The sequence below is a fragment of the Astatotilapia calliptera genome, chromosome 9, assembly GCF_964374335.1.
Source record: "Astatotilapia calliptera chromosome 9, fAstCal68.1, whole genome shotgun sequence".
In the NCBI taxonomy this organism is placed as follows: Eukaryota; Metazoa; Chordata; class Actinopteri; order Cichliformes; family Cichlidae; genus Astatotilapia; species Astatotilapia calliptera.
Genome location: NC_137430.1, coordinates 10,729,160 through 10,754,370, shown reverse-complemented (window position 1 = coordinate 10,754,370; position 25,211 = coordinate 10,729,160). Strand labels below are relative to the sequence as shown.

General features: G+C 41.0%; 2 protein-coding genes and 2 non-coding genes across 4 annotated transcripts in view; 1 reads left to right on the top strand and 3 right to left on the bottom strand.

The window, feature by feature from the left end:
• Positions 1–25,211, bottom strand: part of LOC113028755 (leukocyte elastase inhibitor-like) — a 373,460-nt gene that overhangs the window by 191,089 nt on the left and 157,160 nt on the right. The gene's annotated exons all lie outside the window — the stretch shown is intronic.
• Positions 10,745–11,473, bottom strand: LOC113029879 (small ribosomal subunit protein uS10-like; the record flags this gene model as incomplete). The annotated part of the gene is made up of 3 exons (XM_026180902.2): positions 10,745–10,968; positions 11,097–11,170; positions 11,356–11,473. Coding segments are annotated over 3 exons (375 nt in total), but the record flags the coding sequence as incomplete, so codon positions are not given.
• Positions 11,242–11,307, bottom strand: LOC113029935 (small nucleolar RNA U54). Its single transcript, XR_003273529.1, has one exon. It is a non-coding gene; the product is annotated as a small nucleolar RNA U54 (small nucleolar RNA).
• trnas-aga (transfer RNA serine (anticodon AGA)) lies at positions 12,585–12,666 on the top strand. The gene has a single exon. It is a non-coding gene; the product is annotated as a tRNA-Ser (tRNA).

Here is a 25,211-nt window from a genome sequence, read left to right as displayed (position 1 = left end):
AAAACCTTAAAAGAGCTGAAGGCAAAAGAAAAAGAAAAGAAAGCCGAGGACAGGAGTGGATTCTGGAGCAGACTGCTGAGAAAAAACTGACCCAGCAGCATCAAGTTTAAGGAGAGCAATAGTTTCTTCCTCCTTCCCCCTCTCTCAACCTTTCTTTCACAAAAATCCCCCCAAACTTGACTTGGGACGTTTGTTTGTTTTTAAAAACTCTATTCTGAATACATGTACTGAAATACACAAATAAAATTGCCATAACTTGACCTCATGTTGCCGGCTTCTTTTCTTGTGTGTCTGTGGATGTAAAACAGTAACGCACTTTCTGCTCTGTGTGTTTTTAATTGTAAATAAATGCAATATATCTTCATTTTAAAAACTTCTGCTCTAAATCTTTTTTTAGCAAAATGCTTTTTTTGCCCCTTCCTGATTTCTTATGTTTTAACATGTTTGTTACATTTACATGTTTCCGATTTCAAGTGTTAACACAGATGGTCAGAGACAGAGGTCTGGACAGCTCTTTCCCTTTATTTGTATTTATTCAGGTTATTTTTATACTCAAAAATCCATCCACAAGCTTCAACGCGTCCAGAACTCTGCTGCCCGTATCATCACCAGGACCCCTTCTATCCACCACATTACTCCTGTTCTGCAGCAGCTTCATTGGCTCCCGGTCAAATATCGTATCAATTTCAAAATACTCTTGTACACATTTAAGGCCATTCATCATCTCTCCCCTCAAAACAGGACTACAACAGTTCAAAATCAGGACTTCATAGGACTTAACCAAAACAGAACCAGAAACAGCTGGGGGAGCAGCACAGCAAAGGACTCATCCAGGCTGGAAAAACGAATCAGGAAGGCTAGCTCTGTGGTCGGCATGAAGCTGGACACTTTGGTGATAGTGGGAGAGAAAAGGACATTAAAGAAACTGCTGGACATTATGGAAAATGCTGGGCATCCTCTGCACATGCTCGTAAATAATCAGAGGAGCCTATTCAGCGACAGGTTGCTTCTCTCAAAGTCAAGAACCAACAGGCTTAAAAACTCCTTTGTCCCACACGCCATCAAACTGTTTAACTCTTCGTTGGAGGGGAGAGGGAGGGGAAACAGGAGGACAAAGGCGAGTGGGAACAACTGAGCTGTAGTGCCTTTTCACTGTGCAATATTTGCAATATTTTTTTATATTTGACCTTTTTTGTGGGGCAAATAATATTGACACCAGTCATTTTGAGTTTTTCTGAAATGATTCTGTTGTTGTCTACAAAATATTAAAAAAATTAAGCTTTAGGGAAATCCTCTGGTTTAAAATCCTGTTTTAAAAAAAGCACTTGGGACAATTGTGGTGGAGACAGCTTTTGTTATAATATCAATAATATTTATATGAATATGGGATACTGTTACATGTTTGCATAGACGTTTGTGGAATATGGAGACACTCCTGGCATTATATGAGCAAAGTGAAACTCAATTTTTAGGGTTCATGGAGATGAGTGTGAAGATTCAAACAATCCCTGTCAGTGATGGAGAAGCTTTGATGAAAATATTTGGTAAAAAGTTCACCAGCATGAAGGAAATGAAGTTTCAAACTTTCCTTAGGAGGACCCCAGCACGCCTGCTTAAAGAAAAGTGAGTGTGCTGATGTGGATGCTTGCAGTGACTGCTGTATAGAGGCCATCACATGAAACATATCAGTGTCATAATTGTTAGTTTAGTCACGTGTTTGTTTATTGTCCTTATTGTTTTATCTGGGACTGTTTGCAAACATCTCAGAGAGAGGAGACACCAGCATCTGAACAGAGACTCAAACCAGCAACCTGCAGCTCCCTGCTTGGCTGCTCCAGTTTTCTCCTCACTCATGTTGCCCACCAGTGATTTCTAGCTGCCCACCCACACAGCAGGCTAGAATATGCACTGAGCCTCAGCACCATGGTTGCAATACTTGGACATGTTTTCTTTATTAAATAATGAACCAGACCCCAAAAAGTAAACAGCTGTTATTGCTAGGCAACGGGAGCAGCATTTGGTGATGCAGCACCTGACATTCCTGACCATGTGGGCGGAGCATGCATGGAATGGAATGTTTCGTAGAACTGTGCAACACAAGCACTTAGTTACAGCATTGTTCATTGTATCCAGACACAGCTAGAGACACATCTACAGCAGCATCTCTGTGCAGGACAGACGACGGTTGAAGAAAAAAACACATCGAAAACTTCACTTCTCTACAAAACTTTGGTTCCTTTGTTTAAAAGGCCAAAATGAATCAAGGGAGATCGAGAAGAGGATTGGTGAGTGCGTCACCATACAGTACAGAACAGTCTGAGCTGATTAAACTACGAGAAGAATTTCAAATAATACAGGCTGAAAATGTCAAATTAAAAGAAGTGGCAGAAGAATCAAGAGAAGAAGCTAAAAATTCAAAGTTTGAAACCGAAGTAGTATTGAAGGAATTACTGCATGTGGGTCTAAAGCTTAAAGGAGAGAAGATGGGAAAACAACAAGCAGAAAATGAGAATGAAAACATCAAGAAAGAACTGTTGGAAGCTCAAAAAGCATTGCAGGAAGAGAAAAGCACAGCACAAGAAGCCAAAAATAAATATCAAACTGCAAAGAAGGAGGCAGAAAATGTGATGCAGGAATTACAGGAGGTGCAGGAAGCTTTTGAAGGGGAGAAAAGGAAAATGCAGTTGGCAGCACAAGAAGCTGAAAATGTAACGGCTGAAGCTGAAATACTCAGGAAGGAATTACTGCATGTAAAGCAACAACTTCAAGAGGAGAAAAAACGTAAACATGAGGCAGAAAATGAGATTGAAAATATGAAGAAAGAATTGTTGGAAGCTCAAAAAGTGTTGGAGGAAGAGAAATTTAAAATACAGGAAGCAAAGAAAGAAATGGAAAATACAAAGAGTTTCACTCAAAACATGAGGAAGAAGTTGCTGGAAACAGAGGAAGAAATAGAAAAAGAGACACATGGAAAATGGGAGGCAAAACAGGAAAGTGAAACTCTGAAGAAGAAACTGATGAAAGTGCAAGAAGAACTTGCAGAAGAGAAAATTGAGGTGAAGGTATTCAAGAAAGAAACGACAGCCTCTGAGGTGACCAAGAAAGGCTGCAAAGATGCACTTAAAGAAATGCAAAAGCACAAAAAGGAAGCTAAAGAGCTCCTGAAACAGAAAGTCAAACTGGCCAAACAGCAGCTGAAAGAAGCATTTAAAGACGCCGAGGAGCAGCTAAACAAAACCTTAAAAGAGCTGAAGGCAAAAGAAAAAGAAAAGAAAGCCGAGGACAGGAGTGGATTCTGGAGCAGACTGCTGAGAAAAAACTGACCCAGCAGCATCAAGTTTAAGGAGAGCAATAGTTTCTTCCTCCTTCCCCCTCTCTCAACCTTTCTTTCACAAAAATCCCCCCAAACTTGACTTGGGACGTTTGTTTGTTTTTAAAAACTCTATTCTGAATACATGTACTGAAATACACAAATAAAATTGCCATAACTTGACCTCATGTTGCCGGCTTCTTTTCTTGTGTGTCTGTGGATGTAAAACAGTAACACACTTTCTGCTCTGTGTGTTTTTAATTGTAAATAAATGCAATATATCTTCATTTTAAAAACTTCTGCTCTAAATCTTTTTTTAGCAAAATGCTTTTTTTGCCCCTTCCTGATTTCTTATGTTTTAACATGTTTGTTACATTTACATGTTTCCGATTTCAAGTGTTAACACAGATGGTCAGAGACAGAGGTCTGGACAGCTCTTTCCCTTTATTTGTATTTATTCAGGTTATTTTTATACTCAAAAATCCATCCACAAGCTTCAACGCGTCCAGAACTCTGCTGCCCGTATCATCACCAGGACCCCTTCTATCCACCACATTACTCCTGTTCTGCAGCAGCTTCATTGGCTCCCAGTCAAATATCGTATCAATTTCAAAATACTCTTGTACACATTTAAGGCCATTCATCATCTCTCCCCTCAAAACAGGACTACAACAGTTCAAAATCAGGACTTCATAGGACTTAACCAAAACAGAACCAGAAACAGCTGGGGGAGCAGCACAGCAAAGGACTCATCCAGGCTGGAAAAACGAATCAGGAAGGCTAGCTCTGTGGTCGGCATGAAGCTGGACACTTTGGTGATAGTGGGAGAGAAAAGGACATTAAAGAAACTGCTGGACATTATGGAAAATGCTGGGCATCCTCTGCACATGCTCGTAAATAATCAGAGGAGCCTATTCAGCGACAGGTTGCTTCTCTCAAAGTCAAGAACCAACAGGCTTAAAAACTCCTTTGTCCCACACGCCATCAAACTGTTTAACTCTTCGTTGGAGGGGAGAGGGAGGGGAAACAGGAGGACAAAGACGAGTGGGAACAACTGAGCCGTAGTGCCTTTTCACTGTGCAATATTTGCAATATTTTTTTATATTTGACCTTTTTTGTGGGGCAAATAATATTGACACCAGTCATTTTGAGTTTTTCTGAAATGATTCTGTTGTTGTCTACAAAATATTAAAAAAATTAAGCTTTAGGGAAATCCTCTGGTTTAAAATCCTGTTTTAAAAAAAGCACTTGGGACAATTGTGGTGGAGACAGCTTTTGTTATAATATCAATAATATTTATATGAATATGGGATACTGTTACATGTTTGCATAGACGTTTGTGGAATATGGAGACACTCCTGGCATTATATGAGCAAAGTGAAACTCAATTTTTAGGGTTCATGGAGATGAGTGTGAAGATCCAAACAATCCCTGTCAGTGATGGAGAAGCTTTGATGAAAATATTTGGTAAAAAGTTCACCAGCATGAAGGAAATGAAGTTTCAAACTTTCCTTAGGAGGAGCCCAGCACGCCTGCTTAAAGAAAAGTGAGTGTGCTGATGTGGATGCTTGCAGTGACTGCTGTATAGAGGCCATCACATGAAACATATCAGTGTCATAATTGTTAGTTTAGTCACGTGTTTGTTTATTGTCCTTATTGTTTTATCTGGGACTGTTTGCAAACATCTCAGAGAGAGGAGACACCAGCATCTGAACAGAGACTCAAACCAGCAACCTGCAGCTCCCTGCTTGGCTGCTCCAGTTTTCTCCTCTCTCATGTTGCCCACCAGTGATTTCTAGCTGCCCACCCACACAGCAGGCTAGAATATGCACTGAGCCTCAGCACCATGGTTGCAATACTTGGACATGTTTTCTTTATTAAATAATGAACCAGACCCCAAAAAGTAAACAGCTGTTATTGCTAGGCAACGGGAGCAGCATTTGGTGATGCAGCACCTGACATTCCTGACCATGTGGGCGGAGCATGCATGGAATGGAATGTTTCGTAGAACTGTGCAACACAAGCACTTAGTTACAGCATTTTTCATTTTATCCAGACACAGCTAGAGACACATCTACAGCAGCATCTCTGTGCAGGACAGACAACGGTTGAAGAAAAAAACACATCGAAAACTTCACTTCTCTACAAAACTTTGGTTCCTTTGTTTAAAAGGCCAAAATGAATCAAGGGAGATCGAGAAGAGGATTGGTGAGTGCGTCACCATACAGTACAGAACAGTCTGAGCTGATTAAACTACGAGAAGAATTTCAAATAATACAGGCTGAAAATGTCAAATTAAAAGAAGTGGCAGAAGAATCAAGAGAAGAAGCTAAAAATTCAAAGTTTGAAACCGAAGTAGTATTGAAGGAATTACTGCATGTGGGTCTAAAGCTTAAAGGAGAGAAGATGGGAAAACAACAAGCAGAAAATGAGAATGAAAACATCAAGAAAGAACTGTTGGAAGCTCAAAAAGCATTGCAGGAAGAGAAAAGCACAGCACAAGAAGCTAAAAATAAATATCAAACTGCAAAGAAGGAGGCAGAAAATGTGATGCAGGAATTACAGGAGGTGCAGGAAGCTTTTGAAGGGGAGAAAAGGAAAATGCAGTTGGCAGCACAAGAAGCTGAAAATGTAACGGCTGAAGCTGAAATACTCAGGAAGGAATTACTGCATGTAAAGCAACAACTTCAAGAGGAGAAAAAACGTAAACATGAGGCAGAAAATGAGATTGAAAATATGAAGAAAGAATTGTTGGAAGCTCAAAAAGTGTTGGAGGAAGAGAAATTTAAAATACAGGAAGCAAAGAAAGAAATGGAAAATACAAAGAGTTTCACTCAAAACATGAGGAAGAAGTTGCTGGAAACAGAGGAAGAAATAGAAAAGGAGACACATGGAAAATGGGAGGCAAAACAGGAAAGTGAAACTCTGAAGAAGAAACTGATGAAAGTGCAAGAAGAACTTGCAGAAGAGAAAATTGAGGTGAAGGTATTCAAGAAAGAAACGACAGCCTCTGAGGTGACCAAGAAAGGCTGCAAAGATGCACTTAAAGAAATGCAAAAGCACAAAAAGGAAGCTAAAGAGCTCCTGAAACAGAAAGTCAAACTGGCCAAACAGCAGCTGAAAGAAGCATTTAAAGACGCCGAGGAGCAGCTAAACAAAACCTTAAAAGAGCTGAAGGCAAAAGAAAAAGAAAAGAAAGCCGAGGACAGGAGTGGATTCTGGAGCAGACTGCTGAGAAAAAACTGACCCAGCAGCATCAAGTTTAAGGAGAGCAATAGTTTCTTCCTCCTTCCCCCTCTCTCAACCTTTCTTTCACAAAAATCCCCCCAAACTTGACTTGGGACGTTTGTTTGTTTTTAAAAACTCTATTCTGAATACATGTACTGAAATACACAAATAAAATTGCCATAACTTGACCTCATGTTGCCGGCTTCTTTTCTTGTGTGTCTGTGGATGTAAAACAGTAACACACTTTCTGCTCTGTGTGTTTTTAATTGTAAATAAATGCAATATATCTTCATTTTAAAAACTTCTGCTCTAAATCTTTTTTTAGCAAAATGCTTTTTTTGCCCCTTCCTGATTTCTTATGTTTTAACATGTTTGTTACATTTACATGTTTCCGATTTCAAGTGTTAACACAGATGGTCAGAGACAGAGGTCTGGACAGCTCTTTCCCTTTATTTGTATTTATTCAGGTTATTTTTATACTCAAAAATCCATCCACAAGCTTCAACGCGTCCAGAACTCTGCTGCCCGTATCATCACCAGGACCCCTTCTATCCACCACATTACTCCTGTTCTGCAGCAGCTTCACTGGCTCCCGGTCAAATATCGTATCAATTTCAAAATACTCTTGTACACATTTAAGGCTATTCATCATCTCTGCCCTCCATATCTTTCTGATCTGGTTAAGATCACCGCCCCATCTCGTTGTCTCAGATCTACTTCTTCCCTTTCACTCTCCGTCCCCTCCCCCCGTCTTGCCACCATGGGGAGCAGGGCTTTCAGCTGCTCTGCTCCACGACTCTGGAATCCCCTACCTCCTGATTTAAGAAATATCTCTTCCTTCTCTCTCTTTAAGTCCCAACTCAAAACTCACTTGTTCAAAATAGCTTATCCCACATAACCTCTCCACTCTGCTCTTTTAAATTAGTTTATGTCTTATGCTTTTACGATTGTGTAAACTGCTTGTTTTTATGTTGCTTTTTATTCTAATGTGTACAGTGACCTTGAGTGTTTTGAAAGGCGCTTTCAAATAAAATGTATTATTATTATCTTTGAAATATCTCAGTGTGACACTGATACTGTACATGAGTGTGGTAGGTTTTGAAAACAGCATCAGCAGAGTACACAGCAAAGGGGAAAGGAACAATTGTTCCTTTCAAATTTTTTACAAAACATCCAATCCTGGATCATATCCATATCCACTTAGGATCGAGTGATCCAAATACACCACATTGTGACAATAGCCACGGCATAGCAGCTGATGAGCAGCAGATAGATACTGCTCATGGCACCACTGGTGCAACTAGACTTGCAGTCAAGACCGCCTAAACCAAGACCAAGACCAGAGGGTATCGAGACCAAGACAAGACTAAGAACAAGTCGAGACCAAGTCGAGACGAGACAGAGACAGACAAAAAAGTCTTTAAACTGCAGCCAGATGCTGCTTCGTTTACGGGTGTCAGGCATATTTATGTGTTTTTGCTTTAGCACAGCCCTCCTCACTTGACTTGAAGCACTTGACTGTCACGTCTCTCACCCTCTCTGTTTTTCACACAGTGATATTATCCTATATCCTCGCATGTGATTGGCCACAATATGGAGGGATTGGAGCACAGCTGAGGCACTGTGTGAGAGCTGAGCAGCGAAAGAAAATAAAGCGAGGGTAGAAATGACTGATAGATTAATAGGCTCTGTTTTGAGTTTTGTTCAAAAAAGAATGACTTCATATAGGAAAAAATAAATATCACATATGCAGGACACCTTAAACTGTATCAAGACACGAGGACTAAACCCCAATTCAAACAGACCCAGAACTGATCGGGAATCAAAACAGGACTACAAGAGTTCAAAATCAGGACTACTGAGGACTTAACCAAAACAGAACCAGAATCAAAACTAGATGATAGTAGCACTAAAAATCATCATAGACCTGCACTACACTTATTTTTTAATTCTACCAAAGTCCACTATTTAGATTCAGAGCAGCTTATATAATTATTTAGCCTTATTGTGCAAACAAGCCTGCATAACTTAATAAATATAGAATTTGAAAAGTAACAAATGGTATCTCAGAAGTCACACAAGGTACTAGATACATGTTCTGATGAGTTTTGGCAAACAACCATTTGACTAACATGTGTGTCACCTGCTCTTGTTCCATCTCTGTTCTGTCCTCTCTCTCCCTCTCTGCTCCTCTCTCTCCCTCTCTGCTCCTCTCTCTCCCTCTCTGTTCCTCTCTCTCCCTCTCTGCTCCTCTCTCTCCCTCTATGTTCCTCTCTCTCCCTCTATGTTCCTCTCTCTCCCTCTCTGTTCCTCTCTCTCCCTCTCTGATCCTCTCTCTCCCTCTCTGATCCTCTCTCTCCCTCTCTGATCCTCTCTCTCCCTCTCTGTTCCTCTCTCTCCCTCTCTGATCCTCTCTCTCCCTCTCTGCTCCTCTCTCTCCCTCTCTGATCCTCTCTCTCCCTCTTTGTGCTGACAATCAAGCCAAACACCAACATCATCAAATATACAGTTGAAACCAGACATTTACACACTCTTCAGATAAAAACACAAAAACGTTTTTAATTGTAACATCGAATCAGACTAAATGTTTATTTTTTAGATTAATAAATATAAAAACATATTTGTTAAATTTAAGAGTAAATTGTCTGTATTTCTTAATTGCAAATGGCACCAAATTGTATTCAAAATTGAGCCACACTCATGGAGCTCCACAATTCTTTTCCTGGTGTTTTGGTTGACATCTCTTGATTTTCCCATTTCAAAGAAACAGGCTCTGTGTTTTGCCTTATATGCATCCACAGCTGTGCCACCAATTTACTCACATGGACTCTACGAACCTGTCAGAAGCTTCTTCAGCTCAGAATGGAATCGTCTGGAGTTTTCTTATTAATTAACAATAAACTTAGTGTATATGTACTCCTAAATTTGATGAAAGTAATGAAAAATAGACAGCTTCCTCTTTTTATTCTGACATTTAACTAATTCAAAAGATATTTCAATATTTATTTATCTAAAACAAAACAAGTTTACTCTAAATTGATGTTTAACAGTAAAAAAATGTTTCTATGTTTTCTCTCTAAAGTTTATGTAAAGATCTGGTTTCAACTGTGAATATACTGCTGTGAATTGAAATTCCTCTTGTTTTGCATAGAAATATACTGAACAACATCCAAAGCATAATACATAAAATAACATCTACCTGAGTTTTTTCTTTGAAAGAAGCTCCTTATGGCCATTGTTGTGTTCATCAGTACATATCTGAAACCGATTTAGTTTGTTTAGCCGTGGAGGGTAACAACTGAAAATATGAAATAAACACACATGTAAGCTAAGACTCTCTAAAAAGAAAGCATTATTGTTGTTCGGCTTTTCATTTCGCCATTTGTTGATTCACTCGAAGAGCAAGTAACGTAATATGGGTCAAGTGATCAGTTTGATATCAATCTTTTGTGAAACATTGTCATATTTACATTATTAGAACAGTGCCAATGATTTGCTTTGGTACCTGGTCAAACTTAAGCTCTCCTCTGTCTGCAGTAAACTCGCAGGGAGCAGCTTCTCCCCCCTTGCTCACATGCGCAAGCGTTGTGCTGAGTCTACTAGTGCCTGAGCTCGGATCATACCAAAATTAAAGGGAATTTAGTACTGTGTGCAGTGCGCTTGGAATATGGTGTGTAGTTTTTGTTTTATAGTTGTCAGTCAGGCATCTTACTATGAAACAAATTACACTCCAAAAGGCTTCTGAAAAAATGACCCGGGCTTAAGCCCAGTAAGCCACCCCCCATGGTTGACTCCAAATCTCCTGAACACTTTGTCGATCTGAGAAAGCAAGACCAAGACCACGTAAAAGTGAAGACCGGTCTCGAGACATCCAACTCTGGTTTACAGTTGTCATATTTCACTAGCCCCCTTAGTTCAAGGTTTCCCTAATAATTCTTCAACTGACAAATGTTTACACTCATTTTAACTTAGTAAAACCTTTGGCACTTTCTTTCCTTTAAGACATATTAATAAAAGGCAAATTTATATCTATTGCTTTTGAAAACTACAGCCATTCAGTGAGCGTCTAAGACTGCTTTTTCAGGTTCCTTTATTTGTACCTGTAGGCAGATTTTGCTTAAGTTTACAATTAACATCTAGACACTCATCGCAAACTTGGCCCTTTTGAGGTTTCCCACCATCACAAACCCAAACACCACCACGTCATAGTTTCCTCATTCATTGCTTTATTGAAAAATCTGGGTCATTTATGCATCAGCGATAGTGACTTCGACCTCTACACCAGGTTCGATGCTGATGGAGGTGATCTGCTTGACAATTTCAGATGGGCTGTGCAGATCAATCAGGCGCTTATGGATCCTCATCTGGAAGCGATCCCAGGTTTTGGACCCTTCACCACAGGGAGTCTTTCTGGTGGTGATGCGCAGAGTCTGGAGGGAGGAAGAGAAATGCATTTTACTTTAATAAAATGATCAAGCATTCAGGATACGCAATCAAGAAAAAGCAATTTATTCCAATGTGGTGTTAGATAAGAGTTCTGAGCCATGGTCTTCAGTACCTTGGTTGGCATGCGGACAGGTCCCTTCACCTTCAGGTTCTTTTCCTTAGCCCCACGGATCAGGTCTGCGCAGACTGCAGAGCAGAAATGCACAAAAACTTGAAAACACGGCCAGTCATCACTTTGCCTTGATTTGCTTTCCAAGCCGTGGCTCAGAATAGCGTATACATAAATCAGGGTTTATCAGTCAAATTTTTGTCCTCATAGCTCAGGTCAGGTTAAACTCACAACATTATTAACTAAATCTGAGCTTAATTACCCTTCTCCAGAGATTTGACGTTGCGGCTGGTGAGGGTGATGCGGATGCGGTGGATGGCAACCTCAGTGTCAACTGGTGCCTTGCCGGTGTCCTTAAAAGCCTGGATGTGAGGAGGAAAAAGCAGTTACTCAGGCCCATCCTTGATATTGCAGGACGATGTATTTAAAAAAAAAAAAAAAAAAGGGGTCCACAGACTATTACACAGCATGGCTTACAATTAAACAAGCCCCCCCCCCAAAAAAAAAAAAAAAAAAAAAGGGGGGAGATCTCAAGAACACGCGCAGCGAACTAGTTTAGGTTTGATTCCTTTTACACTGATTCGGAAGCCCGGGCAAAAGCACCTGAACGCAGCGGCAGAGAACTATAATTTGGGACACCCCGATGATTTACTTTCAGCAACAACCGGCCCCCACAAAACGCGCGAGTCAAGAGGAAGCTTGAACTTTATATAAGAGAGTCTTCTGCCTCGCTTAGAAATGCGCCGAAACGTTAACTGTGCATTTAACATCCACAGCCGCATGAATCTACAGCTTGCTAACGTTAGTAACTATCTACAGTCCGTTTGGACGGTGTTTATGAAGGGGCTGCGAGCGCCATTAGCTGTCGGCATTAGCAGCGACACTCCGTAGAACTCTTGAGTTCAAATTACTCTACAAATCAGTGTCTCGGTAAAAGAGGAACCGTTTCTTGTTGTCTCGGCATGAAAGAGGAACAAGACAAGAACTGAAAGGTAGACAGGAAGGGCCAGCCATGAAAATAGAAGATGATGTTCTGTGTTAAAAGTCGTTGTGGTTTTGATTTGACGTGTGTATATATCCTGTCTGTGACGCATGAAGGGGCGTCAGTAAATCAAACCCTGATGCTATAAAAATCTGTGTATGCTTTAATTAAGTTGAAGACCACTTGCTGTCTGTGTACAGAGTGTTCTTCCCACGCGTGTATTAAAATCATCGTTTGACTTCACCCGGCCGGATCAGTGTGGTTATTCTTCGATCACCTCTTGTATCCTTCCTCAATTTTTGAACCTTAACACCAGCTAGCTTCAACCGCAGCTGTGCTGCACCGATCTCACGGAACTGCAAAACCACAAGCTTTCGCACCAAAGTCATGCAGCTACCGCATTTACAATCCAGCGTGGCCGTTGTTGTGCACGTCCTACTTGAAAGACGTGTGGCGTAGGACTTGGAAGACGTATGTCTTTCAAGTATGTAGCTCCACAGCCAAATGTAGTTGTTGTGGTCGAGCGGGCAAGGCGATGGATTAGAAATCCTTTGGGGTCTCCCCGCACAGGTTCGAATCCTGTCGACAACGGTCAGCTGTTTTGCGGCAGTCCAGACGATGATTTGAGAAGAAGCCACGGCATGGAGATCGCCTGAGAAGGTGCCAGGCCTTTGCTTGTAAAAATAGAGCACGCAGAAGCAATGGACCCAGCTATGTCCTGACAAAATTAGGCACATATTCAGTAAACATGGCATCCTTCAATTGGTCTTTTAGCCACCCCAGACATGCCCCCGTGTAGTCGTCCAGGATCCTGTCTGAGTACCGCCAATGACTGATGCGTCTGACAAATGCTGATTGCTTTGCAAGAGGACTGGGATCGGGATTGGAGGGACAGCGGATTTCACCGGGAATGGGACAACAGCAGAAATAGCTTCAAACATCAAACATTACTGCATGAAAAGCACAAAGAGTGGACACATTTCATTGTTTGGAACACTGCTTTTCACTACAGCTCTTTGCATGTAAAAACTTTGCTCTTCTCCACAGCTGGCTGACGGACACGCAAAAGTGCAAGCAAGAGTGGCCACAGACCCACTATGCCGGCCTTTGTACACTCTCTCCATCTAATGATAGAGAGGAAGGATACATTCACTACTTCTAGCCTCCACTATTCAAATTCAGTATTTTCACAGCGTCCTAAAAGCTTCCTGAAAAGCCTTTACACTATTTTCCAAAACGCTGCTGTGCTGCCCCTTTAATCCTCCTCAGTTCCCTCAGTTTGAGATCCTTCTTGGACTTGGTGTCATGGTACTCCAAGTTTTGCCAAACTTTGCAACTGTTGTAGCCCCTATGTGTGCCTGTGCTAACGACAAGAACACTTTCACATGGACTTCAGGTGCACAAGCGAGCTTTGAAGAAGTAAAAAAACTCCTGGTGAATAGTCCTGCACTGGCACTGTTTGACCCTGCCTTGCGTGTTGTGATCTCTACTGATGCAAGTGACTATGGGCTTGGTGCTGTATTTGCTCAAGTGCAACCTGATGGCACAGAAAAACCTGTGGCGTTTGCTTCCCGCACACTGTCTGCAACAGAACAAAAGTACTCAACTGTTGAAAAAGAAGCTTATGCTTGTGTGTGGGCTGCAGAGAAATGGAGAACGTATTTGTGGGGCCGACGTTTCACTCTGCGGACAGACCACCAAGCTCTGACAACGCTGCTGAGCACCAAAGGGTTTAATAGGGTTGGCATGCGCATCGCCCGCTGGTCTGCCCGCCTCCTGTGTTTTGACTATGATGTTATTTGCCGCCCAGGTTCTCAGAACTATACAGCTGACTGTCTCTCTCGCCTGCCCCTGCCCGTTTCTTCCCATTCCACATCAGATTCAGATCATGAAATGGTAGCCCAAGTTTCTGCTGCCATGTCCTCACTTCCAGTTGCGGACTTTGACTCTGCCTGTTCAACTTGCCCTGAACTGGTTGCTTTGCGTTCACAAATACAAAGTGGCTGGCCTGCCTCAATCAAAGCACTTGAAGTCACGCTTGCACCTTACTACAAAATCCGTAATGAACTCTCAACCCTAAGTGATTATGTTCTCAGAGGCTCGAGGCTCATTGCACCACTTTCAGTGAGACCTAAACTGATTGCACTGGCACATGAAAGTCACCATTGTGCGCACAAAACAAAGATTAAGAGATCTCTACTGGTGGCCAAAAATGGACTCACAAGTTCAGTCTGCCATAACCTCATGCCTCCTTTGCCAGTCCAATGACAAAACTGCACATACTAATCCTGCTCTTCTCCAACCCGTCCCACTGCCTGATGGACCGTGGAAAAAACTTGGTCTTGACATTGTTGGGCCTTTTGATACTGCAATACCTGCTTGTAGATACGTCATAACATTGACTGACTACTACTCCAAATGGCCTGAGCTTGCCTTTTCACCTTATGCTACTACTGATGATGTCATTCAGTTCCTCTCATCTGTCTTTAGTCATCATGGCAACCCAGAGAACATCATAACTGACAATGATGCACAGTTCACCTCTGTAATGTTCACCTCATTCCCCCAGAATAGAGGCATCTCCCACAGCAGAACATCTGTCTACTACCCAGCTGCAAACGGAGCAATCGAACGGTTTCATCGTGCCCTCCGCACCTGTATCCAGACATCAATCCAGCAGTCGAAACCATCGAAGGCAACTGTGCTGGATTGGCTTCAAGTTTACTGTGCAACACCGCATGCAACTACTTCCCTCTCTCCCTATGAACTCCTGTATGGCAGGAAGATGCGTACTATACTGGATGTACTCCCTTTGCCTCCTGCTGTGTCTCCACTGGATGACGTTGCATGTCACTCAGTTCAGAAATATCAGTTGAAAATGCAACGTTACACTGATGGTAGGCGTCACGCACGGAAACCTTCTTTTCTACCAGGAGAGAGTGTGAGGATAAGGAAACCCCACCATGTTCCCAAAGGACATCCCAGATTTACCCCTCCTGTAACAGTAACAAAAGCCAAAGGCTTGAATGCCTGTTTACAGGCATTCTAGAACACAATATTTTGTACATTTGTACATTTCAAGCACTCTATTTTTTGGAGTCTATTTTTATCCTAAAAGATTCGATCCAGTTGCTTGTATTTTGCCTCCGCGTGTGAGGTCAGTATGCAGCGGCTCAAGCTGTACAATGTTCCAGGGGAAATAGTTTTATTCACCCTTTGACACTGTTAGTTCCACACGAGGTAGATGTTTTACTGCTGCAGACTAAGATGACATTTCTGTCACCTGCAAGACACTTGTCTTTAATGTCACTGCTACTCTCACAACCACACATAACCATAAAGCGGTGCACAACTCTAAACCTGTCAACCTTTTTGCCCTTTTGCATGTAAAGCTGCAGAGAAACAAACCTGACTGGTAACAAGATGGCGCTGGTGTGCGTGGTTGCTCGTCTGTCACTCCCAAGTTTGTTTCTGTTTCTGTTATTTCTGATCTGTGTCATTCACCAAACAAAGTCTCTGCTGAGGTATAATCGCCAGACATGATGATCACCTTTTATTGAAAAGGTCGGCAGCACCAGGCCTCTTATCACAGCTCCTGACTCTGACCCCTCTGTCTCTGTCCCTTGCACTGCTGATTTCACTCAGTTTGAGTTGGTGATTCTCTCCATTTCACAGGATGCGGGGTGTCATATTAACCCCGCAGGTTCCCCCAAGGATCCTTTCCCTCCACAATTTTTAAAAGAAATCTTTCCTAGTATAGGGCAGTCTGTCCTTGACATTATTAACAGCAGTCTGTCCTCTGGTGTGGTTCCTGCAATTTTCAAATATGCAGAAGTGCAGCCACTGCTTAGGAAACCTGGCCTTGATCACACAGTTTTAGCTAATTATAGACCGATTTCCAAGCTGCATTTTCTTTCCAAGTGTTAGAGAAAATTGTTTTGTGTCAACTGAAATATTTTATAGATGTAATGGCATCCTTGAGGTTTTTCAATCAGGATTTAAAACCCTTTATAGCACAGAATCTGCATTCTTAAAGGTCTTTATTCTGGTAACCACGTTGTTCTGGTCTTGCTTGACCTGACTGCTGCCTTTGACACAATAGACGACAAAATTCTAATATCTCGATTAAATGATCTAGTGGTTATTGGTGGCACTGCACGTAATTGGTTTAGTCTTATTTGGCAAACAGACCTTTCTCTGTCAGCTTCTCGGTTCCAAATCATCGTCTGCTTCTCTGTCATGTGGCGTCCCACAGGGGTCAAGTTTAGGGCTCTTTTTACTGTATATATTGCCTTTGGGTTTCATCCTTAAAAGGCATGGGATCTCTTTTCATTGTTCCACTGATGACTGTTAAATGTATTTGCCACTAAAGCAGAAGGATGGCATCTCCATAAAACCTCTCTTGACATGTCTAAATGACATTAAAGCTTGGTTGGCTTTAAACTTCTTAAATTCTAATGATAAGAAAACAGAGGTGTTGGTGTTTTGAACTAGTGGTCCTTGTGAGTTCTCCTCTGTTGATTTGGGACCCCTGGAAGTTTATCTTAAACCTGTTATTACTGACCTTGGTTTTAAGTTGGACAGTGATTTTAAATTGGACAGCCAAGTTAGAGCCTGTGGTGAAGTCCAGTTTTTATCATTTAAGGTGACTGACAAGAGTGAAATCTTTTCTTTCTCTGCAGCACTTTGAAAGGTTTTACTTTTATTTCCTCAGTTAGTTATTATTACCAATTTATCAATTTTATTGGATAAATTGGAAAGATATGGTATTTGAGGGAAAGCTGGTAACTGGTTAAAAAGTTACCTAACGGGTCGGGAACAATATGTTAGCATAGGGCATTACCATTCAGAGAAACTTGGTATTACATGTGGTGTTCCCCAAGGGTCAGTGTTGGGACCAAAACTTTTCAATGTATACATAAATGATATTTTTGATGTTTCTCAAGTACTTAAACTCATACTGTTCGCAGATGACACCAACATATTTTTCAGTAGCGATGATTATACTGATCTTGTAATGACCGTAAACAGGGAGCTAAAATTAATTTAAAAAATGGATGGACATAAATAAATTATCATTAAATATAAATAAAACTAAAGCAATGTTTTTGGTAATTTAAAATATAATATAGAATTACCAATTATCATTGAAGGTGTACCAATTGATAATGTGAGTGAAAACAAATTTTTGGGAGTCGTAATTGATAATAAAATTTCATGGAAACCCCACGTCTGTCAGGGTCCTGAAAAACAAAAAACAAAACTTGCCTGAAAAAGGAGTGGGACGAAGAAAACTTATTAAATCCCACCCCTATACTCACTCATCAACAAAAAAAAACAATAAACTTCCCGCAGCCAAGCCCATCATTGCATACAGACCCATCAACAGCCCCGGGCAGATACAAGCATCTAAGCGGCAGCTCGCAACCAACAATTAGAGCCTTCATAACTGAATACAGAATATATAAATTATAAATTGCATTACCACAGGTAACAGGCAGTAATAACTACAAGTAACAGACACACATACATATACATACATATATATCTACACACACAAGTACATATATGTACATACATACGCACACTTTATTTTTTATTTTTTATTTTGGAATCCATACCAGCAATGGTAAGAGGACAGACATTACAGAGCACACTAAAACCCATCATTGAGTATACTGTGACCAGACCAACTGTTTGTAGAGAAATTTAAATCTATGATTATTTTTGCATTGTTTCAATTGTAAACTCAGACTGTTCCAGATTTTCACACCACATACAGACACACAAAAGCCTTTACGGGTTGTTCGAGTTCTGGGTAATTTGAATTCTCCAAAGCCTCTCACATTATAAACCTTTTCTCGAATTTCAAATCTAGTTTGTAAATTTGCCGGTAAAAGTTTAGTAAAAGCTTTATACAAAATTATGGATGTATTGTAATTAACCAGATCCTGGAATTTAAGTAACTTTGCCTGAAGAAAGAATTTGTGAGTATGATCTAGATAACCACCCTTGTGAATAATACGCAGTGCTCGTTTCTATACTGTGACTAATGGATTAGTTGTATTTTTATATGTATTTCCCCACACTTCCACACAATATGTAAGATATGGAAGAACCAGGGTACAGTACAGAGTACGAAGTGCATCTTTATCAAGGAATTGTTTCACTTTGTTCAAAACTGCGAGGCTTCTGGAAATTTTGGTTTTTATGTGTCTGACGTGGGGTTTCCATGAAATTTTGTTATCAATTATAACTCCCAAAAATTTGTTTTCACTCACATTATCAATTGGTACACCTTCAATGATAATTGGTAATTCTACATTATATTTTAAATTACCAAAAAACATTGCTTTAGTTTTATTTATATTTAATGATAATTTATTTATGTCCATCCATTTTTTTATTAATTTTAGCTCCCTGTTTACAGTCATTACAAGATCAGTATAATCATCGCTACTGAAAAATATGTTGGTGTCATCTGCGAACAGTATGAGTTTAAGTACTTGAGAAACATCAAAAATATCATTTATGTATACATTGAAAAGTTTTGGTCCCAACACTGACCCTTGGGGAACACCACATGTAATACCAAGTTTCTCTGAATGGTAATGCCCTATGCTAACATATTGTTCCCGACCTGTTAGGTAACTTTTTAACCAGTTACCAGCTTTCCCTCGAATACCATATCTTTCCAATTTATCCAGTAAAATTGAGTGATTGATTGTGTCAAAGGCCTTTTTGAGGTCAACAAAAATACCAACTGCATATTTATTTTTATCCAGTGTATCAGTAATTTCTTCTACTGCCTCAATTATCGCCATTGAAGTGGTTCTTTGCGTTCTGAAACCATACTGACCAACATTTATTATTTGATGTTTTTCAAGGAATTTTTCTAATCTTGAATTAAAAAGTTTTTCTAGAATTTTTGAGAATTGAGGCAGTAGAGAAATAGGCCTATAATTGGTAAAACTGTGTTTGTCATTACTTTTATATAGTGGTATTACTTTCGCAATTTTCATTTTTTTTGGAAAACAACCGGACTGAAATGATAAATTACAGATATATGTTAAGGGACTAGCAATATTCAGAATAACCTGTTTAACTACAGACATATTTATGTCATGATAATCCATTGAAGACTTACTTTTACATTTTAATGTGATATTTATTACTTCTTGCTCATTTGTAGCTGAGAGGAACAGTGAAAAGGGATTTGATTTTATATTACTGATATTTTCATTTTTATGACACGGGATGTCCGCTGCTAGTTCAGGGCCAACATTTATGAAGAATTTATTGAACCCATCGACAATATTACTCATGTTGTGATTTTCACCATTTGCATCAGTAAAATATTCAGGATATGATGTTCCAGAAGATCCTTGTTTAATTAAGTTGTTTAACACATCCCAAGTTCCTTTTATATTGTTTTTATCTTCTTCTATAATAAAGTTGTTTGCTCGTTCTTATAATATCAGTCAATTTATTTCTATATGCTTTATATCTTTGTTCCACTTCTTTTGTTTTTACTTTGATAAACTGTTTATACAGATTGTTTTTCTTTTTGCAAGCATTAATAATTCCTTTTGTGAGCCAAGGACTTTTTATCTTTTTTTTCTTTGTCATGTGTTCGTTTACAGGACAATGTTTATTGTACCACATAGTAAAAATATCTAGAAAATTATCATAAGCCTTGTCCACATCTGACTCTTCATACACCGAACTCCAATCTTGTTGTGCTAAATCGAAATTGAAGGCATGAATTGCTTCTTCATTTATTGTTCGCTTTGCTATCATGATCTTGGTATCTATTTTTTTTAAATCACAGTCACACAAAGTAAAAACTGGTAAGTGGTCAGTTATATCACAGACAAGCAGACCACTATTAATTTGGAAATCCATGACATTAGTAAAAATGTTGTCAATAATAGTGGCGCTATGTGAAGTTATTCTGCTTGGCTTTGTTATTGTTGGATATAGTGATAAGCTGTACATCGTGTCAGTAAAGTCATCAATGGCTTTTAACCTTGTTGGATTTAGCAAATCAATGTTAAAATCACCACAGATAAATAGTAATTTTTGGTTCACCGAAGCAAATGTTTTTTCTATCCATTCATTAAAAGTGTCAATACTTGAACTGGGTGTCCGATATATACAACTTATTATAACATTTCTCTTTTTTTCATTCATAATCTCAATAGTCAAACATTCCAAAATTCCATCAATAGCCATAGACATAGTTGTTACAACATTATATTTTATAGAGTTATGAACATATATAGCAACCCCGCCGCCCGCCTTATTTAATCTATTCATGTATTTTAAATCATATCCATTCAAACAAAAATCTATTCCTTTATCGACATTGAACCAAGTTTCAGTGATGGCTATAACACTAAAGGGGCGAGAAAATTGTTGCAAATAGTCCTTAATGAAATCAAAATTAGAGTACATACTTCTGCTGTTAAAGTGAATTAATGAGAGCTTCCCGTCTAGGTTAATTTCTTTTTCATATTGTTCCTGAGTGAAATAATTACAATTTTTAACAAAAGAAGAGAGAAAGTTACTTTCAGAATCTATTTCTGGATCTATTATATTATGCTCCTTATATTCACAATCTAGATCAATTACTTTCTGTTGAAGAACTAATTTCAACGTGTCCATGTCATTTCCTGGTGTAATTGATACATTGGTGTCAGTTATACTTGTCCAGATCCTCCATGTTCCTCACTATCAGTACTTTTGCCTCTTCTGGTGTCCCGTTTAGCTTAATGAAAATCTTACAGTTTGTTACCCATGTATGTTGTATTTTACTGTTCTTCTTCAGTTGCCTTGCCTTCCTCGCGATGTCTGCGTTTTTTCGTGTCAGATGCTCATTAATGAAAACGTCCGTGCCTTTCAGTTTGCGTCCTTGTTTCAGCAGTGCGACCTTGTTCTTCCGATTGACAAATCTCATAATGATGGCCGGCAGTCTGTCACTCCTCCTGGGCAGTGAGTGACATGCTTCTATGTGCTCCAGGTCCATCTCTATCCCCTTGCTTTGGAGGAAGGACGCCACCTGTTGCTCTACCGAGCGGGTCTCCTCGTCGCTGGGCTCCCCGACGTTCCCGGCCACCGCGCGCGCGTACGAGCGCGGCTTGATTTTAATACCGCTGATGACCACGTCGTTCGTACGGGTGTACTGCTCCAGCTCATCCACCCGCCGCTCGAGATCCATGATCCGTCTGTCCTTCTCGCCATTTTGGAGGCGTAGCTGTTTTACCTCCTCCAGAAGCCCCAGAAGCAGCTCCTGCTGTGCCCTGACTGCGGCCACGTCTCCGCACAGCGCTCCGAGGGAGGTTTTAATGTCCTCAACCTCCTCTGGTGTTGGGCCTTTCTTGGGTGGCATACTGAAGCGAGAGCACGAGGCGGCCACCACGAGGGACCCGGAAGCGGAATTTCTGATGATGGCGCCTGGCTAGGCCTGCTGGCTGATGGTGGAGCCTGGCTGTGGCCTGCTGGCTGATGGTGGAGCCTGGCTGGGTCTGCTGGATGTGGCCTGCTGGCTGATGGTGGAGCCTGGCTGTGGCCTACTGGCTGATGGTGGAGCCTGGCTGTGGCCTGCTGGCTGATGGTGGAGCCTGGCTGGGTCTGCTGGCTGTGGCCTGCTGGCTGATGGTGGAGCCTGGCTGTGGCCTGCTGGCTGATGGTGGAGCCTGGCTGGGTCTGCTGGCTGTGGCCTGCTGGCTGTTCAAATCAGCACAAACGTAGCATGCTTTGTTTCTTAATGTAGAAATTAAATTCAGCTTTTAAATGTATAAATTAAATGGTTATGAAATTGCAGGAGGTGGAGCCCGGAGCACTGCAGGCTCCTGTTTCTGCTTGCTCTCGATGGGTATGGGTGTGTATGTCTGCGGGTGTGCCTGGAGGATGGAGCTCGGCCACCTGCAGGCCTGAGGGGTGTGGCCCTGCGGAGGGACTGGCCACACCCGAAGCCACACACCTGCCGCTGATCAGGGCTCGTCGGGGGAGCTACTTAGGAGAGTCTTGGAGCTCCCACCGACGCGGGATCATTGAGTTATCTTACCAAGTCAGTGTGTGTTAGCTTAGGTCTGTGCTGTGCGTATATGCCCGCCGAGGGTTAGTGTTGACGGCTGCGTCTCTGGTTTCCCTACAGGAGGAGTGGTCCGGAGAGGCAGCACGCACGGGGGTGCGGAAACACAACAGCGGGGAGCACGAGCACAGATATCGGAGGGAAGCACGCACACGGGGTTCGAGGGAGCAACGGGGAGTTATTGTATTTACAGCCTTTTCACTGTGAATAAAGAGCACTGTTTGCATCGCAGAGTCTGCGTTTTGGGTCCTCCTTTCCCCACATCCCCACGGTCTGCCAGCCAGACCGTGACAACGTCAGACACATAAAAACCAAAATTTCCAGAAGCCTCGCAGTTTTGAACAAAGTGAAACAATTCCTTGATAAAGCACTACACATACTTACTTACTGTGGCGCCCTGCAGAGAGCAAAACCTCTTAAATAAATGGGAGTAAGGGTAAGCACTTCGTACTCTGTACTGTACCCTGGTTCTTCCATATCTTACATATTGTGTGGAATTGTGGGGAAATACATATAAAAATACAACTAATCCATTAGTCACAGTACAGAAACGAGCACTGCGTATTATTCACAAGGCTGGTTATCTAGATCATACTCACAAATTCTTTCTTCAGGCAAAGTTACTTAAATTCCAGGATCTGGTTTTGTATAAAGCTTTTACTAAACTTTTACCGGCAAATTTACAAACTAGATTTGAAATTCGAGAAAAGGTTTATAAGGTTGGAGAATTCAAATTACCCTGATCTCTTCCAGTAAATGGGGGGTGAATTTGGATTTAAGAAATATTTGGATTCAGTCGACTCTGGCTATTGTAAATACATTTTAGTCGATCCAAAACACATACTGGGAAATCAGAGAGAACACATTCAGAAGTTTTGTATAAAACATTAAGAGATGAATTCATGAAAATGTGTTTTGTTTCAGTTTGTTGTACTTCCAGTATTTGTAAAAAATAATGTACATGAAGAATATTATCTGCCTTGTGTATGAGAAACTGTAAATAAAATATTTGTTTCACAAATTCAAAACTAACTTTGTGTCACGGCTGGCGGAGGGAGCCGTGTGGTGTGGAGGAAAAGGAGGACCCAAAATGCAGCAAACTGATGATACGAGTGACGTTTATTTACAGGGTGGTAGTGGCAAAAACAGGCAATGAAGCATGAGTAATTACAAACGGAAACCTAAACTGGGAGAAACTAAGTGACAAACCTGGGACCATACAAAAGGGGTGCGGGGCAGAGAGCCGCAGAGACAGGAACACCATAGAACGCAGACGAGCCGACAACGAACACAGACCGACACCCACTATATATACACACACACAAGGTAATCAGGTAATCGCACACAGGAGGGAAGAACAGCTGATCTGAATACACATGATGACTGGAGGACACAAGCTGAACACAATGACAACAGACACAGACTTTCAGAACAAAACAGGAAATCTAGAACCCGAACCGGACACAAGGGGGGAGGACACAGAATAACTAGAACAGAGGGAAATAATCACAAAACACAAAACGCTGGGTCAACGACCCAGGACCATGACACTTTGTCTCCAAACCTTCTGTCAGAGACTGAACGTCCAAAAGTTTTAGAGACTTTAGACCTCTTATCTTTCCATGTTAACTTGAGCTACAATCCTCTATACTCACAGTCAAAATATGAGACACCGTGTCAAGCTCGTGTTGTCACAGTCTACGTCTCACTGTGTTTCTTGATTTATTTTTTCCGAATATGTTTTACAAATAGAAAAACTCAATGTATCGACAACCGCTGCACATGTGAGATAAATCCACAGATACATAAATCATCAAGCATCTTGTGGCCTGTCTGTTAGAGAGAGAGAGTATGAGTGTGTGTCTTTGTCACAATTGTATTTGATGATGAGGGCGGGAAGCTGCAATAATGGCCCCCAGGAGCCCAGATGGGGCTCCCCCAGACGAAGGCTGAGAATCACGGAGAACCACAGGCCAGGGGCAGCTGACTCCACTAGTGGCCGACCATCCCTTTGTACGAGCCTGTCCCAGGCGCCCAAGAACACCTGCCTCCATGACCATGTCCCACAGGACCCAGGCCATGCACGATCACACACAGGCTAGTCATTCAAAACAACTTTTCTCTGTCGTCTCTTTTTCTTTATAAACTGGTGGTGTTGCCACAGTAGAGTGTCTCGTGGTTTGTGGGCTCATCTAAAGGTAAGCACCGAGCAAACTTTAATGTGAGTTCAGTTAATCTTGAGTTTAGCTCCTGAATGAGGTCTTCTGCTGCTCTCCTCAGTTTATTGTGAACACATTGAGAGAAGAGTGTTTGGAGAAAAACACCAACTAATCATTAGCTCAACACGCTGGGAGAAGTTGAGCGTTTGCTCGCAGAAAGTTGGAGCAGAAAAGTCTTTTCTGCTGCAGTATCAGGGTCACAATAAACTTTATTGTCCAGCTGCTGTGGATGAACACAAGCGTGGAATTCAATTAATGAATTGATTATATTCATTTCTCTGATTCCTAACAAGGATAAGGACATGACAGGATGTGGGGAATATAGACCAATGTGAAATTGAAAACTGAAAACTATTGTGCTGATGAAAATAATCATTACAGTTGGTTAGTTTGGGGTGTGAAACTGGAACTTTGTGGTTTCAGTTAGTATAAAAACAAATGAAAGAAAAATCATTTTCTTCTAAACATTTGTTGGAGAATTCTTATTGTAAAAAGTGAAAGTTATACAATCTGTAAAGGAGAATTAATTGGATGAGATTTTTGGAAAATTTATCAAAACTCTTAGTTGCCTCCACATTGCAGCTGCAGGCTTATTGTTAAGTAGTTGAATGTGGTTTTAACCAAGAAATATGTAAGATCTAATGTCTTCATAGAGACAGAATGCCATAGAATTACAGGCAGTTTGAATGCCTGTAATTATCAGGCTGTACTCAAGCCCATTAATTAAATCTGAAAACTGTGCTGAGACTCCAAACCCAAGTACCCTCCTGGGAAATTATGGCTACACTTGGATCTGCTGATAGAGAAGTGAGTCAGTGTAA